Genomic DNA, 18,872 nt, shown 5'->3' on the forward strand with positions numbered 1-18,872 from the left:
ACACACACACATACAACCACACACACAACCATACATACAACCACACACACACAACCACACACATACACACAAACACACACACAACCACACCCACAACCACACGCACACAACCACACAACAACCACACAACCACACACACGTACAACCACATAACCACACCCACAACCACACCTACAACCACACACACAACCACACACACAATCACACACAACCACAAACACATACACAGCCACACACACAACCACAACCACACACACAACCACACACAAAACCACACACACAACCACACATAACCACACTCAACCATACACACACACAACCACACCCACAACCACACACACAACCACACCCACAACCACACACACCCACACACACAACCACAACCACACAGACAACCACACACACAACCACAACCACACACACAACACAACACACACAACCACACACACAACCACACACACACAACACACACACAAACACACACGACCACACACACAACCACACACAACCACACACAACCACACACACAACCACATACACACAAACACACCCACACACACAACCACACACACACACAACCACACACACACACAACCACACACACACAACCACACACACAACCACCCACCCACACCCACAACCACACCCACAACCACACCCACACCCACAACCACACACACACACACAACCACACACACACACACAACCACATACACACACACAACCACACCAAGCATTGGCATAGCCAATAGGTCTCGCCTTTGGGACCTTATAAGTGTTTAGCCACGCATTAGTTGATGTGGTTGCACCAAGGATATTGTGCTGCATAACTAAATGCTTAGAAGGTCCCAAAAGCGAGACCTATTGGCTATGACAATGCTTGTTTGTACCTACTGCTATGTTATCTTTATTTACCAAGACTCCCATTCTGACGACGGGGAATGATACAAGCCATGGGAATCTATGACAGTTCCAATACTGGAGTAACTTACCTTCAACTGTGTTGGCATTCCTAAATTAAGGGCAACCTTTTGTGTGGACGTTAAATTGTGGCGATGCCTTCGTCGTGGGAAAGCCCCGCTGCGTAATCTGCGGACTGCGGCTCTCGTACTTTGGGAGCCATGTGGAGTTGAAGGACCGCTGTTGCAGGGGTGTTATTGGAGGGACACTGACGCTTTCCTCCGTGTAACCCACTTGGGGAAAGAAATTATTGCACACAACATGACTGCAGCAACTAATTTATAGAATGCACGAACTACCTCTCCCATGAGACATTTTGAAGTCCCATCAGGGCGGTGCATGAGGTTTAAAGTTTGGCTCAGCAGCAGCGGTTGTGTTCAAAGCCAGTGAGCAAAGGCATGATGGCCCGAAACGTTTGGCGCTATATGGAGGAGTATATGCACCGTTTGTCCCGACCTGCAATAAAGTAAGGAACTTACCTTCAACTGTGTTGGCATTCCTAAATTAAGGGCAACCTTTTGTGTGGATATATATATTCATGTGATCAAGCTCCCTGCGTGGAGCGAAACACGTCATGGAGGACACTGGTCCTGTGATTTACTGACAATTTTGGGGAATTAAACCACCTGCATCACCCACTCCTTGTTGTTGTGGGATTTTTGTCATCCGATTCCTGGAGGCGAGAGGTCCGTACCTTCATTTCTGCTGAGTGAAGAGCAGAGAAGGACTGTATAGATAGATAGATAGATAGATAGATAGATAGATAGATAGATAGATAGATAGATAGATAGATAGATAGATAGATAGATAGATAGATAGATAGATAGATAGATAGATAGATAGATAGATAGATAGATAGATAGATAGATAGATAGATAGATAGATAGATAGATAGATAGATAGATATAGATATATTTAGAGAGAGAGAGAGTATGGTTTAGAACATAGAGATTAGGTTACACCGTGATACAGTTATGTTGTATCATTTCACTGTTATGGTTAAATCCAGGATTCTCATGTCACAACACTTGTTGTACGGTTCATTCTCCAGTCCACTCGTATCATCAGAGTTTGTTGGCCCATTTCCTGGTTAGCTCAAGGTGCACCATCTGGACCATCTCTAATTCCACTCTAATTCCCCCAAGGAAATCATGGAAACAGATCTACGCTTTCGTTATTACTACGGCATGCCCAAAGAGAGACTCAAGAAATGCTTCAAAAAAATGTTTGAAAAGCCATTTTGTGCAATTGTATTATTGTATATAAAAAACGAGCTGCAATTATTAGCAGATGAAAACAAAGTATTGTTACCAGCATTACAAGAATGGTGAAAAATATCAATAATTCAACCATCCTAGCTTTGTAGTGATTATGTGAATATATATATCATACCAATACTCCTTCTTAACACTACCTATACTATAGAGAGCATAGTAAAAACGTTTTCTGCCAGATCGCTTAGAGCACCCTAACTCTCTGCATACCTGTGTGAGATATATCAGGAAACCAGTCTAGAGTAGAACAGGCCACCGTCCTTTGCAGGATAGGGATTGGAGTCAGCAGGGCTGGATCTCTGTCTCGGGCGAATGTTCCAGGATAATCCATTGAAGTGCTCTTCTGAGGAACTTGGCTCAGAGGCAGTTTATATAATAAAAGCCTGGTTTCATTTTCACAATGCAAAAGGTGCAAAGCTAATGTGATTGTTTGTCTTTCCAATTCAGAGCTGTCTTCAACCGGACAACAAAACGTGAGGGTTCTTGTAGAATTGGACAGAATGTACAAGTGTCGTGATAAAATGCTTACGAAGAGATGTGCCTGCAGGCAGAACACTTTCTGAGTATGTTATCGTGTACGTGCAAAGCACGGAAAAAATCACCATCTACAAAGATGTCAAGGTTAAACGTGTATTTGTCAATTTGTGCACAGGCCCTGGTGAATTCAACAACATATTAAGACATCTACTGCCTATTGGTGTCTCTGTTGTCTCTCAGTGAACAACAGCTGGATGCTTAGGCCCCATCTCCGGAAGTCCATCCACCTCATCCCCACACAGCTCCTTCCTATTGCCTTCAGCATCACTTACTTGCTTTCCTGGTAGTTACTCTCCTCTGCCATAGAACAGCTGAGTTCACTCATCATTGGGCTAGAGGACTGGGAGAAAAAAAGAAATGCAAAGGTGAGGCCCAATGTACAGGGTCTTTAACAAGCCTCCTCAATCATATCAGTCATGTCATTGTTCTGTAAGGGTTGCATATAGAACTGCAGTCAGTACTTAGGAATTGTGCAAGATTCTAACCATGCACATTGTGAAATTCAGAGAAGCAGAGAGTTACTTGTTCCTAATCCATACACTCCACCATGGGCATTCCCTCTGAAAGCATAAACATTAGCATATTCTGAAATGCATTTGTTGTTACATGTATTCATTCTTGAAAATGATTTACAAAAGAAAACTTGCCTAAGGAAGGCAACATTTTCTGTCTTATTTACATTAAGCTGGTTAAAGCAAATCAGCCATAAAAGAGAATATTTGTTTTAAAACCCCTTTCCAAAACGGATAAAAATGATTATTATAACTACCACTGCGACGATTCTGGTAGCCACACAATCCTATCAGGTATAGCAGGGTCAGTCAGCCAGCTGTTTTTTGCTGTCTTTTAAAGAAAAAAGTGATTGTGACGTACGGGCATATTTATCAAAGGTTTTGGGTCACCCTTGCGCATGGGAACACAGGGCGATGCAAAACCTAAATTCAGATTTACCAAGTGACTCAAGGCCACCTTGCATGGCAGTGCGTGGGTTGGTAAATCTGGTGTAATGCAAGGCAGTAAAAGCCGTTGCCTCGCGTTACACTACATGGTGGGGGAGTTAGATGGGTGGAGTGTGGGTGTTTCCCACAGACAAACCCATATTCTGCTGCATTCCCAGATTTGCCAACACTGGTAGACTTGGAAATGTGTCATAATTGTTGTTTTCCCACCAGATGCGCAAAGAGGAGAAATATCTTTATTTCATCTCATTGTTTCCGTTTGTGTGTGCTGTATTTGCACTTAGAAAGAGGAAAATGCCTCTGGGGATTGTGTTTGTGCCGGAAAGTGCCTCTTCCTGCACAAAACCAGTCCTGCCTACAACACAGGCACCCTTGAACCATGGGACTCATGTGCCGGTGTTGGCACAGGGCAGCACATTGCGTGCCAGCTCAAGGAGGAGACAGGACTGTGCAATATAATCTCAAATGTGGCGCAATCCTTCCCTTTTATGCATCACAGCGCAGCAAGGTGTCATGCTGCGCTGCGTGAGACATAGATAAATCGGCCCCCTTGACGCGAAAGTAGGTCTCATGTCCATGAGGAGGAATGAGGGGGAATGCTCATGAATTCAGAGAAAGAGAGAACACTCATAATGAATAACTAGGATTATAAGTGACTTTCCAGGATAATCTATGATATTCTTAAACAGTAGAAAATGGAAAAGCGCACTTAATCCCAAACAGCTGGGGTGAAAGTCGAAGACCATAGTAAGGAACAGAGACAACAATTGTGCAAAGGAGTTGCACAGGAATGCTTGACCCACACCAATGCATTCTGAGGTCAAGGTCTACTATGTAGCCACATTGTGACCGGCTCTCCTGGTAGCAGCTCTTTCAGTGTCTCTGACACGTACATTACCCCCTCATGGAGTCCTCCTTGTCCCACTCACTAACATATGAGGCATCTATGCCTCCACCACAGCCCATCACATCTTAAAATCCTTTTTTTAAACTAAGATCTGGCACAGAAGTCCTACCTCAATGTTTATGCATACCATAAACGTCACCTCCCTCTCCCCCACTTCCTGTCCTCGCTTCTGTCCTTCGTGGACGGCCCATCCAGCTTCAACACAAGTGTTCCTGGAAAGGGGAAAGTGCAGGCATGTGTTTTTACCGAAACCGGTTAACTTGCCTCTTACTATCTTGCGAAGTAGGCATATTGTTCTTGTTTCCTTTGTGCGTGGCTCCCCACCCATGTGCCTAGCTGGGGCGGGGAGGTTAGGCTGCAATCAATGGAGCCATAAATGCACTCTTTAGGAGTTATCTCGGACCCCCCGCTGGTGTGTCTATATGACTACATGGTGGAGGCCAGCTGCAGCTCACCTATAATGGACTCAAGGTCAACGATTCATGGGTCCTCTGTTACTCGAGATGGTTATCGAATCACCTTGAAGGAAAACGTACACAGCAGTATTCAAGACCACACAGCTCTAGAACCCTTCAGGATGGTGACTCTTCAATCTCTAAGACCTCTCATGACAAAAGGGGACTCTCTCATGACGCTATATCTTCAGGATGGTGACTCTTCAATCTCTAAGACCTCTCATGACAAGAGGGGACTCTCTCACGACGCTATACCTTCAGGATGGTGACTCTTCAATCTCTAAGACCTCTCATGACAAGAGGGACTCTCTCACGACGCTATACCTTCAGGATGGTGACTCTTCAATCTCTAAGACCTCTCATGACAAAAGGGGACTCTCTCACGACGCTATACCTTCAGGATGGTGACTCTTCAATCTCTAAGACCTCTCATGACAAAAGGGGACTCTCTCATGATGCTATACCTTCAGGATGGTGACTCTTCAATCTCTAAGACCTCTCATGACAAAAGGGGACTCTCTCATGACGCTATACCTTCAGGATGGTGACTCTTCAATCTCTAAGACCTCGCATGACAAAAGGGGACTCTCTCATCACGCTATACCTTCAGGATGCATACTTCCACGTTACGATGCATGTGGAGAGTCAACGTCTCCTCAGGTTTGCCATGGGAAGGTGTCATTTCCAGTTTTGTGCGTTCCCATTTGGTCTGACAATGTCCCCATGTGTTTTCATACAGGTACTGGCACCGGTGGTGGTTTCTCTTTACAACTTCAGGGCTTTGCTGTTTTTCCCTATTTTGATGATCGGTTGTTCTCTGCTGCCTCTCTTTCCAAGACATAGGAAGCAGTGACAGCAGCGACAGCCTTGCTTTAGCAACTGGGATTCCTGGTCAATCTGCATTAGTTCCAATTGGTGCCTTTGCAGATCAGACAATTTATTGGAGGCAGGTTCGATACAACAGTGGGGGTAGTTTTTCCATCAGATGAACACTACTGTATACACGATCCAGTCTCTCCGAGCATTCACAAGCTACTACCAGAACTTGGTTCAGGGCCTTCTAGCAGCTTCAGCCGCAGTAGTCCCATGGGCCTAGAATCACATAAAACCCGTGGCCAATCACATCTTGGCTCATTGGTCTCTGAGCTCAGAGACGTATGAGCAATGGATTCCAGTTACCACCAGGTTTGTCCAAGCTCTTGCTTGGTGGATGGAGGACAAGCATCTCCAGTAAGGGGTGTCCTTTCAGTATCCATCCCGGGTAATATTAACAACAGATGCCAAACTTTGAGGTTGCGGGCAGTTCTGGAGGGTCAGGAACAGAATGTCCCTTGGTCACCCTGGGAGAAAAGTCAGTCTTCCAATTGGAGGGAGTTGTGTGTCATTCTAAAAGTTTTTCTGTTACTTTAGGATCAATAAGCGACCAAGATTGTCTTAGTCAGGATAGACAACCAAGTTGTACAGTGCTATCTGAACAGATGGGGGGATGAACGTTGACTCTCTCAAGCAACTGCCCCATCAGATTTTTGCAAGGGTAATACAGTCGGTCTCAGCATGGAAAGCAGTTTACATCAGAGGGGAGTTAAATTACTGGGCGGACAGGCTAAGTGGCAATGTTCCTTCCTTAGTCAGCTTTCACTTGCCCAAGGACCAGCTACAATAGATTTGTTGCAGGTTCTGGTTATTTTGGTGATGCCTTTCTGGCTACGCCGCCCTTGGTTTTCACTGCTTCTTAACTTGGCAGGGGCAGTTTCTTCATCTTCCATTGGTCCCACCTCCACTCCAGTCTCCCCTACCGACAATTCATCAATTCAGCCGTCTTCATCTGACGGCCTAGTTATTGAACGGCTAGGTTTACAAACCTTACGCTTTTCTGAACACGTGGCTAGAGACATCGAAAGAGCCTCCACTCTTCGTGCCCATGATATATACTGGAAAGTGTTTTCTCACTGGTGTGATGAACACTCTGCTACCCCTACCAATATTGACCCTTATAAGATTGAAGATTTTTTTAAGGGACTGTTTTCTTAAAGGTTTGGCTCCCTCCACTTTGAATTCCTAGTGGGCAGCTAGTCGAGCATTGTTTTAGTTCTTAGGAGACTCAGGTAGCACATTTGGTCTCGAGACTGATTACAGGTTTTTGCATACAGAAGCCATCTGTTCATAACCCTTTACCATCGTGGGAGTTGTTCTTGGGGGTTTGCATAAAGATCCTTTTGCACCTTTTGAATTTGCTTCTCTTATGTGGCTGTCAATTAAAACTCATTTTCTAGTTGCCTTTACTTCTACATGTAATTGGAGAAGTTGGGGGTACTTACTATTTTGCAGCCTTAACTCTCCGTGTTTTCCCAGACAGGGTAGTTCTACGTTCAGATTCTAAATGGATCCCCAAGGTGGCAAGTACATTGAATTTTTCTCAGGAGATTGTTCTTCCTGTGTTTCAAGGTGAGTCTCTTTCCATCCTGTCAACTCTAGATGTTAAATGGGCTTTGATCACATAGCTGGATCGCACCAGCTCAATTGGAGACTCAACCTCTCCAATCATAGCTCATGGCTGTGTCTCCAAGGGTAAGACGGGTATTTAAGGCTACTCAGTAGGTGAATAGGTCAGGCCATTTCTTAGCCTTATTCGGTTGAAGTTATTACTCTCTCCAGTTCCATTCAAGGCCGTTCCACTAGCGGAGTTTGGGCTTCTTGGGCCGAAGCAGCAGGGATCCCCTAATTGAGATTTGTAGGGCAGGAACATGGTCCTCATCTCATACTTAAACATTACAGTCTAGAGTGATCTGATTTTGTGCAAAAATAATTTTGGTTCTGCAGTTCTTTCCTCAGCAATGATGCACTTGTGATAGGATTAAACATGTATTGTCTGCATTCAATGAAGATGCAGGTTGTTTTCTTGTGAGAGCCTCATATGTTAATAACTGGGAGAATGAGGACTCCATGAAGGGGTAATGAACCTTTTACCTAATGGTAATCTTCATTCCCTTTATTAGGAGTCCTCTTCTCAGTCACTTTGTTTCCTCTCATTTGCACCTCGATTGTTTGTTCACCTATTATGATGACAGGAGGAGTGAGACGGAGAGGTGACGTTTATGTTACATGAAGACATAACGGTAGGATTTTTGTGTCAGATTGTAGTAAAAAACTAACAGCGATTTTACCATGTGATGGGCTATTGTGGAGGCAGGTATGCAGTGTGATGGGCTATTGTGGAGGCAGGCATGCCGTGTGATGGGCTATTGTGGAGGCAGGTATGCAGTGTGATGGGCTATTGTGGAGGCAGGCATGCCGTGGGATGGGCTATTGTGGAGGCAGGCATGCCGTGGGATGGGCTATTGTGGAGGCAGGCATGCCGTGTGATGGGCTATTGTGGAGGCAGGTATGCCGTGTGATGGGCTATTGTGGAGGCAGGCATGCCGTGTGATGGGGTATTGTGGAGGCAGGCATGCCGTGTGATGGGCTATTGTGGAGGCAGGCATGCCGTGGGATGGGCTATTGTGGAGGCAGGCATGCCGTGGGATGGGCTATTGTGGAGGCAGGCATGCTGTGTGATGGGCTATTGTGGAGGCAGGCATGCCGTGTGATGGGCTTTTGTGGAGGCAGGCATGCCTCATGTTTTAATGACTGGGACGAAGAAGCCTCTTAATCCAGGCAATGAAGATTACCGGTACGTGAAAGGGTCATTCCTCATAGGAGGAGCTTTGGTTTCCCTCCCTCCTGGTCGAGTGGGCCCTGAGTGTGCCAAGGGAGAGGCTGAAGGAACGGCTTCTTACTTTTAGTCCTAGGTCTCTCTCAGGCAAATATCCTTTGAAATCATAACCACTGAATAGTCATGTGCAGGGACCCTGGAGCATTTCTTTAAAAATACATCTTCTTAAGTGTAAACATTCAACTTACTTCAGGAAGGCCCAGACTAGGACATCATTTTGTTTAAAACATTTTGCAGCCTATAAGGAAGGCTATAATGGCCAATTAATTTAAGTTTTATGGAAAGAAGGTTAAAATATCATTAGTAAAATAAGAAAACTGTCCAGGAGCTGAGTATTTTTTTTTAATCAATATCCTTCATAAACCTTTTTTTAAAGGAATTGGAGAAGAAGGAATCGGGCAATGTAGACATATAGGTTGCAGTACCGTAGTCATAAAAAGTGACCCTGCACCGTTAAGGACTCACAGCCCTCCAGGGCCCCATCATACCCAGCAGGTGGCAGTTACCTCGGTTTTTTTTTACAGAGCAAAGGAGAGTACAAATAATGAAAACAGAATGTGCATTAATCATCTACGTATCTTCCACTGGGGAGGAGGGGAGGTTGCTTATGATTTTAATGGAGATCCCACTGTCAGAACTAGGATTATAGGTAAGAATCCATTTCTTCTCTCTCAGGGGATCATCATTCATAATCAGAAGCAATGAATAAGACTATTACGAGGCAAGATGGCGTCTGAGTGACAACCTCTCTGCTATGCTCCGCCGATCAGACCCCTGAGAAGCATGCCCAGACTCTTTCCGATTAATCCCTGAGGGAGAAAACGGAGGAAGAAACCGGACGCAGCTAATGAATTCATTTCGGCATCATGATCTGCAACTTCACATTACCTGCTGTAGGAAGGTGGATATCTGACTATGGTTACCCCCAACTTTTTGCCTAGTGTCTAGCTGGTTTTTCGACTTAGTTGGCCTGAGATCCTGCCATTCAGGGTCTCAGGCTGTCTGCTCTCTCTTTAAAATGGACTCCATGTACCCTAGGTACATAACCAATTGGTAAGGATCACCTTATTGGACCCTGTACAGTGTACCCTAGGTACCCAGGGCATAGGTGTACCCTAGGCCTCCCAGGGGCTGCAGCATGTATTATGCCACCCCTGGTCTGGCCTTCCAATCAGACACAACTGGCTGATCACTCAGCTGGGGCAAGGTCGTGTAATCACCCCTTGCTTAGATATAGTATGCCTATATCTACCCTTATATATAGACACATGTGTACCTATCAGTCACTCCTATGGCAGGCCTTAACAATCCTGGAGGCAGAGTGCTTGGTAACATGTGAGATGGTGCTCTAGCATGAGCTGAGCCTGTCTGCAGCTTTCGGAACCATGTCCTTATAGCTGTTCTATGATATAGCCTACCATATACTCGTAAAGTGCCTTATAATCTTAAACGGTTATGGTAACTATGGTTTGGCTTTATCAAAACATGTCGTGTAAGGTGTCTAACACTTTGGAATAATACCCCCATACCATTTCTGGTGATGAGGATATTATTCCTCCCTTCTAGAGGGAGAGACATGTTAAAATCCTACTTTGCTGTTTAACTCTAACCAAAGCCTCAGCATCACAAAATGGATGCTGCTGCCACAACACAAGTCTGACCTCCTGCAGCTGGGAGTGATCCCAGCCAGGGAGGCCTGGACAATAGGTTTCCTGCTTGGGGAGGTGCTAGCACCTCCCCAGACAGCCTTTAGTGTATTGGGGCAGGGTGGGCTGAAAGGAATGAGACATGCCTGGGGCACACAAGGTGTTCCTTGCATAGTCCAGTTCAAACCGGCGCTGGGGCACTCCAGCCCCAGCTCTGGCGCGAAACTGGACAAAGGGAAGTGGGTGTAACCACCCCCTCCCAGGTCCCACCCATAAGGCGTGACCTAGCAGGTATCCCAGCCCCCCAGATTAGTATAAGAGTGGGAGTTGGGCCTCAAGAGATTAGATTATCCTGAACCTGCAAAACTGAACAGAAACTCTGGACCTTCGACATTCGACGAAAGAAGAAGACTGAAGAATCTCCCTTGTAGCCAAGGAGTGGCTACCCTGTGCAAACAGGCACCATCAAGAGACTACCCTTTGCTTTGCGACCGTTCTACGAGGAACCGACTGCAGAGCCCGACCAGAGCCTTGACTTCCAGACTTCTCCGACCCTCATCCACATCTGCAGCAGAGCTGAGATCCGTGGAGGCGACGAGCGACGTGGGACCGGCTACCTGGAAAAAGTGGCTAGTAACTTACAGCGCAGCTTCTGAGGTACCCTCGAAGTTGTGCACCGGGGATTGAGAAGCCCCAACCCCAAGCACCATCTGCACCGAAGATCAGCCCCCCACACTCCACGAGTCCTGCGTGGGGCCCTTCAGCATTTTCCTGCTTGCCGCGTCTGTCCGGTTGCTTGCCCGCTGGCTAGTGGCTTCTGTGACGACGCACCCTGAAATCTTCTGCGCTGGTTTGGCTCCTCCAGACTGGCTCCCGCTTCTCTGCAAAGAAGAAGCACCCCAGACCTTCCTGGTCTGCACCAGAAGCAAGTCCTTCGTTCTTCGTGGGTTCCGCTTGCCAAGGCTTGGTGAGTCCTAGTCCAACTTCGACGCCGCCGACAGCAAGAGCCTTCGTGGGACAGCTCGCCTCCTGGTCCTGGTCGTCCTCGACGCTTCCTGGTCCTCCTGGCTGCAGCGACAAGCTTCACCTTCACCTGCAATCTTCAAGACATCGCCTGGTTCCTTCCTGGTTCCACGTGGTCACTGGCTAGTGACCTTGACTCTGTCCCTTCTGCTTGCAGGTTTCTTCTCTTCTTGATCCCAGCCTTGGGATCCACCGGACACTCTTCACTGACTGCCTGTCAGCATCTTTCTTCAGGCATCCATAGGAGTCGACGACGAAAACGACGCATCTTCACCCCTATGCACCCGCAGCCTGTGGGCTAGGTAACTTGGGTACTCCGGTGCTCATCAGGATAGTGACTATCCTAGTGTCTAGTTTTCAAGTCTCAACTCCCTAGCTACTCCGGAAGAGTCCTAAATCTACCGTTTCCTAAACTGTACTATTGCTATTGACTTTTACGCATTACGCGTGAGTGTTTCCACTCTGCACACGAATCCCGGGGGCCTCCCACTTCCTAACTAACGCTAGTGTAGTGTAGCCCCAGCGATTCCCTAGGCCTAGGCCTATTCTATTTCCGTGACAGTGGTTCTTATACCACTTACTTAGTATATGGTTTGCGTGGCCCCTAGGGCCTAACTGTATTACTTACCTGTGTGACTTAATGTATGCTTAAATAAGACTGTGTTGTACTTACCTCTAATCTCATAAAGAGTGCTGAGGGTTTGCTTAGAATAAATACACTTTATTTTATATATATATCTGTTGTGGTGTCCTTTCATTTGGTATTCAAGGGATTATATATGGTATCACAGCTGGCTTCACATGCCATTCAGAGTTTAGCCTAAGACTGCTCTTGTCCATGCTACCACTAGGATAGCTGGTCTATAAGGTTGACTTTACAACCAATCACCATAAGGGTATTTGGACTGATATAAGGTGTACACTATAACTAGTGACATCATACATCAGGCCAACTTCTCACATTGGTGAGCAGCGGTTGGGATCTGAGCTTGCTGTTGTAATACCATTGTAATCTTGAGATACTAAATTGAAAGATCACACAGATATTGTCTAGGTACATATAACATAGATTATTATACTTAAGTCCTACTGGACTTTGTAGTTGTAGGTTGAAGGGAGTAACACACCCTGACTACAACTACTAGAGAGGTTTAGTAGATACAACTAGTGTAGGTAGGTGCACACACCACACCCTCACTAGATCATGTCTCTGAGAGGAGATCAAGTAGATGCTCTCTCAGGAGGATCAGGTCTGCAAAAGATCCCCTCTAGATATGATACCTTAACATTCCAGGAGATGAGACACTTGTGTACCTCCAGAGGAATAAAACAGGGTGCAAACCCTACCCTCCTTCAGTTAAGACAACTCCTAGAGGAGTATGATGCTCATAGGGCATCTCAGGCAGGTGCCCTAGGCACAGAGGAGGGTCTACCCACCACAGAGGAGTCAGATGGGGCTTCAGATGGAGAGGTAGACAGCCAGGGCCAAGTAGGAAGACTTAGCCAGGCTAACCTAAGTTTACATGGGAGTTTGCATGGGGTCCCCCCATACAGACCCACAAGTAGGCTTACAGAGAGAAACAGGAGGGACAGATCCCCTTCAAGGGAATCCATCCACTCCCATGTTTCTAGCATCTCTAATGCTTCCTCTCACAGGGGAATGACTTCACCTGAGAGAAAGGAGCATAAAGCCAGAATGAGGGAAGCTAATCTGAGGATTCAGAGGGAAGAAATTGCCCTTGCCAAAGAGAAGCTTGCTCTGGCTAGAGAGCAAAAATTGTGTGGGTCAGAACCCACTGGTGGCAGCAACATTCCTAGAGATAGGGATAGGTCTTATGACCATAGAAACCTAAGCAAGATAGTCCCCCCATATCAGAATGGGGATGACATCCACAAATGGATGACTGCTTTGGAGAGGGCCTGCAAAGTACAGCAGGTACCCCAAAGTCAGTGGGCAGCTATCTTGTGGCTCTCCTTTTCTGACAAAGGTAGAGACAAGCTCCTCACAGTCAGTGATGAGGATGCAAACAATTACAAAGTCCTGAAGAGTGCTCTGATAGATGGGTTTGGCTTAACCACTGAGCAATATAGGTTGTTGTTCAGAGACACCCAGAAGACACAGACACAGGACTGGTCTGATTTTGTGGATTGTGCCACTAAGGCTATGGAAGGTTGGTTAAATGGCAGCAAGGTGCAGGACTATACAGGATTGTACAACTTGATTATGAGGGAGCAGATCATTAGTAATTGTCAGAACCAGCTTCTCCATCAACACCTGGTAGACTCAGATTTGACCTCTCCCCAAGAATTGGGAAAGAGGGCAGATAAATGGGTCAGGACCAGGATTAGGCCTAAAAATCAGGGTGGTGACCAAAAGAAAGATACCACCAAGCCTCAAGAGAAGGGTGGGGATAAAGCAAAAGAGAAATCTTCCTCAGGGCCCCAAAACTCCACACAGGGTGGTGGGTCCCAAACTCCCTCCTCTACCACAGTTAAAAAGCCTTACTGCCATGTGTGTAAAACACCTGGGCATTGGAAAACTGACAGCAGTTGTCCACAGGCTAAAAACAAAACTGTTCCTCCAACTACTCCTGTCACACCACCTATTACTGTCAGCAGTAATCCCCCAGGTGGTGGGAGTGCCCCCAAAAATTTGGTTGGGTTTTCTTGGGGAACACAGGGGGACTCTGGCTTAGCCAATTCCCCTACAGCAGCTACTCTTGTCTGTGATGGTGGCATGGGGTTTGCCAACTTCACTGCCTGTCCCAACACTTTGGGTAGGTACAGACAGGAACCCTACATCAATGGTAGAAAAGCTGAGGCCTACAGAGACACTGGAGCTAGCATCACTATGGTGGCCCATAGGCTAGTTCCCTCTGAGCAGCTTTTGCCTGGTTTCTCATACCAGGTAACTAACATTGATGGCAAACAGAACAGTCATCCCATGGCAGAGGTATGTCTCAGCTGGGGAGGGGTCACTGGCCCTAAAAGGGTGGCAGTGTCTCCAACCTTGCCTGTGGACTGCTTACTGGGGAATGACTTAGAGCTCTCAGCTTGGGCTGGAGTTGAACAAGACACCCATTCTAAAATGGTAGGCCTTTCACAAAAGGGTAGTGGGGTTGTGCCAGCCACAACCCCTGTCCAAATAGATTTCCTCCCTGAAAAGGTTGGAAGGGCGGTGGTAGCCACAGCCCAGGCAAAGACAGACTTCCCTGTAGAGACTGGCAGAGCTGTGACAGTCACAGCTCAAACACAAACTGAGTGCCCCCCTGAAAAGGTTGGCAAGGCTGTAATGGTCTCAGCCTATACTCAGACTGACATAGGTGTAGTGAAGCCTGAAACTATGGATCACTCCACACAAACAGAGAGTAGTGGGGAGGAAGAAAAGTCTCCCTCTCCCCAGACATTAGGAAAAGGTCAGCCTCCTCAGGGATCTGACCTCACCCCTTGTGAAGGAACTGCCCCAGAGGTAGCCAGGCCTGGCCTGGCAGAGCCTCTGATGTCAGTGGCGCCTTCCAAGGTGGGACCCAGTCTGGTGCAGGTAGCCTGCCTCTCTCTACCCTGCCTCAGTCAGCCCAGGGCTGCAGAGGTCAGGGAGGCCAGTGGACCCCAAGAGGGCCCCTGTCCACAAGAACCCCCCAATCAAAAGAATAAGGATTGCCTGGCTAGTAGCCCTAGCCAGGTGATGGGTAAAAACATTCCTGAGGGATCCCCTTTACAGGTAGTTAGGGACCTCCCCCAGAGGGATTCTGTTGGGCACAGGCAAACCTGGGACCTTAGGGCCCCAAACCTGACCTGTCCCTCCAGTAAGCCCACAAAAGGGACCCAGCCTCCAGCTTTAGGTAGCCAGAGGCTGACCCTGAGAGCACAGTGCAACTCAGTTAGAGAAAGAAAGGCATCCATGGTGGAGGATGATTGGAGGAAGCTGAGGCCTCACTTTGAGGGCACTCACTTCAGTACTCCATCTCAACACCAGCCTTTTACTTTGCAAAGACACACCAAAGGTAGAGATTCCCTATGGTGGAGACCCTATGATATCTTTAGGATGAGGGATTGCTTAGTGGACCATGAGACAGGGGGTAACCATGCCAGTGCTGGTTCTTCCTTATATGGCCACTTAGGCAATAGAGGCTTACCTTGTCAAGGCCAGCCTTATCTCCTTTCGTTTGGGGGGGGGTTGTGTAGGAAGGTGGATATCTGACTATGGTTACCCCCAACTTTTTGCCTAGTGTCTAGCTGGTTTTTCGACTTAGTTGGCCTGAGATCCTGCCATTCAGGGTCTCAGGCTGTCTGCTCTCTCTTTAAAATGGACTCCATGTACCCTAGGTACATAACCAATTGGTAAGGATCACCTTATTGGACCCTGTACAGTGTACCCTAGGTACCCAGGGCATAGGTGTACCCTAGGCCTCCCAGGGGCTGCAGCATGTATTATGCCACCCCTGGTCTGGCCTTCCAATCAGACACAACTGGCTGATCACTCAGCTGGGGCAAGGTCGTGTAATCACCCCTTGCTTAGATATAGTATGCCTATATCTACCCTTATATATAGACACATGTGTACCTATCAGTCACTCCTATGACAGGCCTTAACAATCCTGAAGGCAGAGTGCTTGGTAACATGTGAGATGGTGCTCTAGCATGAGCTGAGCCTGTCTGCAGCTTTCGGAACCATGTCCTTATAGCTGTTCTATGATATAGCCTACCATATACTCTTAAAGTGCCTTATAATCTTAAACGGTTATGGTAACTATGGTTTGGCTTTATCAAAACATGTCGTGTAAGGTGTCTAACACTTTGGAATAATACCCCCATACCATTACTGGTGATGAGGATATTATTCCTCCCTTCTAGAGGGAGAGACATGTTAAAATCCTACTTTGCTGTTTAACTCTAACCAAAGCCTCAGCATCACAAAATGGATGCTGCTGCCACGACACAAGTCTGACCTCCTGCAGCTGGGAGTGATCCCAGCCAGGGAGGCCTGGACAATAGGTTTCCTGCTTGGGGAGGTGCTAGCACCTCCCCAGACAGCCTTTAGTGTATTGGGGCAGGGTGGGCTGAAAGGAATGAGACATGCCTGGGGCACACAAGGTGTTCCTTGCATAGTCCAGTTCAAACCGGCGCTGGGGCACTCCAGCCCCAGCTCTGGCGTGAAACTGGACAAAGGGAAGTGGGTGTAACCACCCCCTCCCAGGTCCCACCCATAAGGCGTGACCTAGCAGGTATCCCAGCCCCCCAGATTAGTATAAGAGTGGGAGTTGGGCCTCAAGAGATTAGATTATCCTGAACCTGCAAAACTGAACAGAAACTCTGGACCTTCGACATTCGACGAAAGAAGAAGACTGAAGAATCTCCCTTGTAGCCAAGGAGTGGCTACCCTGTGCAAACAGGCACCATCAAGAGACTACCCTTTGCTTTGCGACCGTTCTACGAGGAACCGACTGCAGAGCCCGACCAGAGCCTTGACTTCCAGACTTCTCCGACCCTCATCCACATCTGCAGCAGAGCTGAGATCCGTGGAGGCGACGAGCGACGTGGGACCGGCTACCTGGAAAAAGTGGCTAGTAACTTACAGCGCAGCTTCTGAGGTACCCTCGAAGTTGTGCACCGGGGATTGAGAAGCCCCAACCCCAAGCACCATCTGCACCGAAGATCAGCCCCCCACACTCCACGAGTCCTGCGTGGGGCCCTTCAGCATTTTCCTGCTTGCCGCGTCTGTCCGGTTGCTTGCCCGCTGGCTAGTGGCCTCTGTGACGACGCACCCTGAAATCTTCTGTGCTGGTTTGGCTCCTCCAGACTGGCTCCCGCTTCTCTGCAAAGAAGAAGCACCCCAGACCTTCCTGGTCTGCACCAGAAGCAAGTCCTTCGTTCTTCGTGGGTTCCGCTTGCCAAGGCTTGGTGAGTCCTAGTCCAACTTCGACGCCGCCGACAGCAAGAGCCTTCGTGGGACAGCTCGCCTCCTGGTCCTGGTCGTCCTCGACGCTTCCTGGTCCTCCTGGCTGCAGCGACAAGCTTCACCTTCACCTGCAATCTTCACGACATCGCCTGGTTCCTTCCTGGTTCCACGTGGTCACTGGCTAGTGACCTTGACTCTGTCCCTTCTGCTTGCAGGTTTCTTCTCTTCTTGATCCCAGCCTTGGGATCCACCGGACACTCTTCACTGACTGCCTGTCAGCATCTTTCTTCAGGCATCCATAGGAGTCGACGACGAAAACGACGCATCTTCACCCCTATGCACCCGCAGCCTGTGGGCTAGGTAACTTGGGTACTCCGGTGCTCATCAGGATAGTGACTATCCTAGTGTCTAGTTTTCAAGTCTCAACTCCCAAGCTACTCCGGAAGAGTCCTAAATCTACCGTTTCCTAAACTGTACTATTGCTATTCACTTTTACGCATTACGCGTGAGTGTTTCCACTCTGCACACGAATCCCGGGGGCCTCCCACTTCCTAACTAACGCTAGTGTAGTGTAGCCCCAGCGATTCCCTAGGCCTAGGCCTATTCTATTTCCGTGACAGTGGTTCTTATACCACTTACTTAGTATATGGTTTGCGTGGCCCCTAGGGCCTAACTGTATTACTTACCTGTGTGACTTAATGTATGCTTAAATAAGACTGTGTTGTACTTACCTCTAATCTCATAAAGAGTGCTGAGGGTTTGCTTAGAATAAATACACTTTATTTTATATATATATCTGTTGTGGTATCCTTTCATTTGGTATTCAAGGGATTATATATGGTATCACAGCTGGCTTCACATGCCATTCAGAGTTTAGCCTAAGACTGCTCTTGTCCATGCTACCACTAGGATAGCTGGTCTATAAGGTTGACTTTACAACCAATCACCATAAGGGTATTTGGACTGATATAAGGTGTACACTATAACTAGTGACATCATACATCAGGCCAACTTCTCACACCTGCCCTGCTGAAACAGGGAGAACCTTGCATCGCGTCCCAGCCTCGAGAGAGCTGCTGTGGGTCCGACATCCCTGATTCTCCCGACGCTGCTGGGACGCAGGGACTCATCGGTGATCCGTGGCACTCGGCTGGCTATAAGGAGAACCTCCTTGACACTCCGGCAACTTGATCAGCACGCCGATTGCCTGACTGTTCGATACATTATCGGGATAACCTGTTGCAACAAGGGGCCTCGCAAACAAGCATTGGCATAGCCAATAGGTCTCGCTTTTGGGACCTTATAAGTATTTGGTTATGCAGCACAATATCCTTGGTGCAACAATAACTGTTGCATGGCAAAACACTTATAAGGTCCCAAAGGCGAGACCTATTGGCTATGCCAATGCTCGTTCTGTCTTTAAAGCACTCTGATGGTCCCTGGGTCAGAGTCCCTCCCATGAAAGATTTAGAGGAGGGAATGGGCAAACAATATATGTCA

At 47.5% G+C, this 18,872-nt stretch overlaps 1 protein-coding gene across 1 annotated transcript in view; it reads right to left on the reverse strand.

Moving 5' to 3' along the window:
* The window catches only part of LOC146788818 (exocyst complex component 1-like), a 1,992,459-nt gene that overhangs the window by 468,102 nt on the left and 1,505,485 nt on the right, over positions 1-18,872 (reverse strand). Inside the window, exon 13 of the mRNA XM_085630399.1 lies at positions 3,044-3,111. Within this exon, the coding sequence (XP_085486525.1) occupies positions 3,044-3,111 (68 nt within the window). The remainder of the gene's footprint in view (positions 1-3,043; positions 3,112-18,872) is intronic.

The sequence above is a fragment of the Triturus cristatus genome, chromosome 10 (assembly GCF_964204655.1).
Source record: "Triturus cristatus chromosome 10, aTriCri1.1, whole genome shotgun sequence".
Lineage (NCBI taxonomy): Eukaryota > Metazoa > Chordata > Amphibia > Caudata > Salamandridae > Triturus > Triturus cristatus.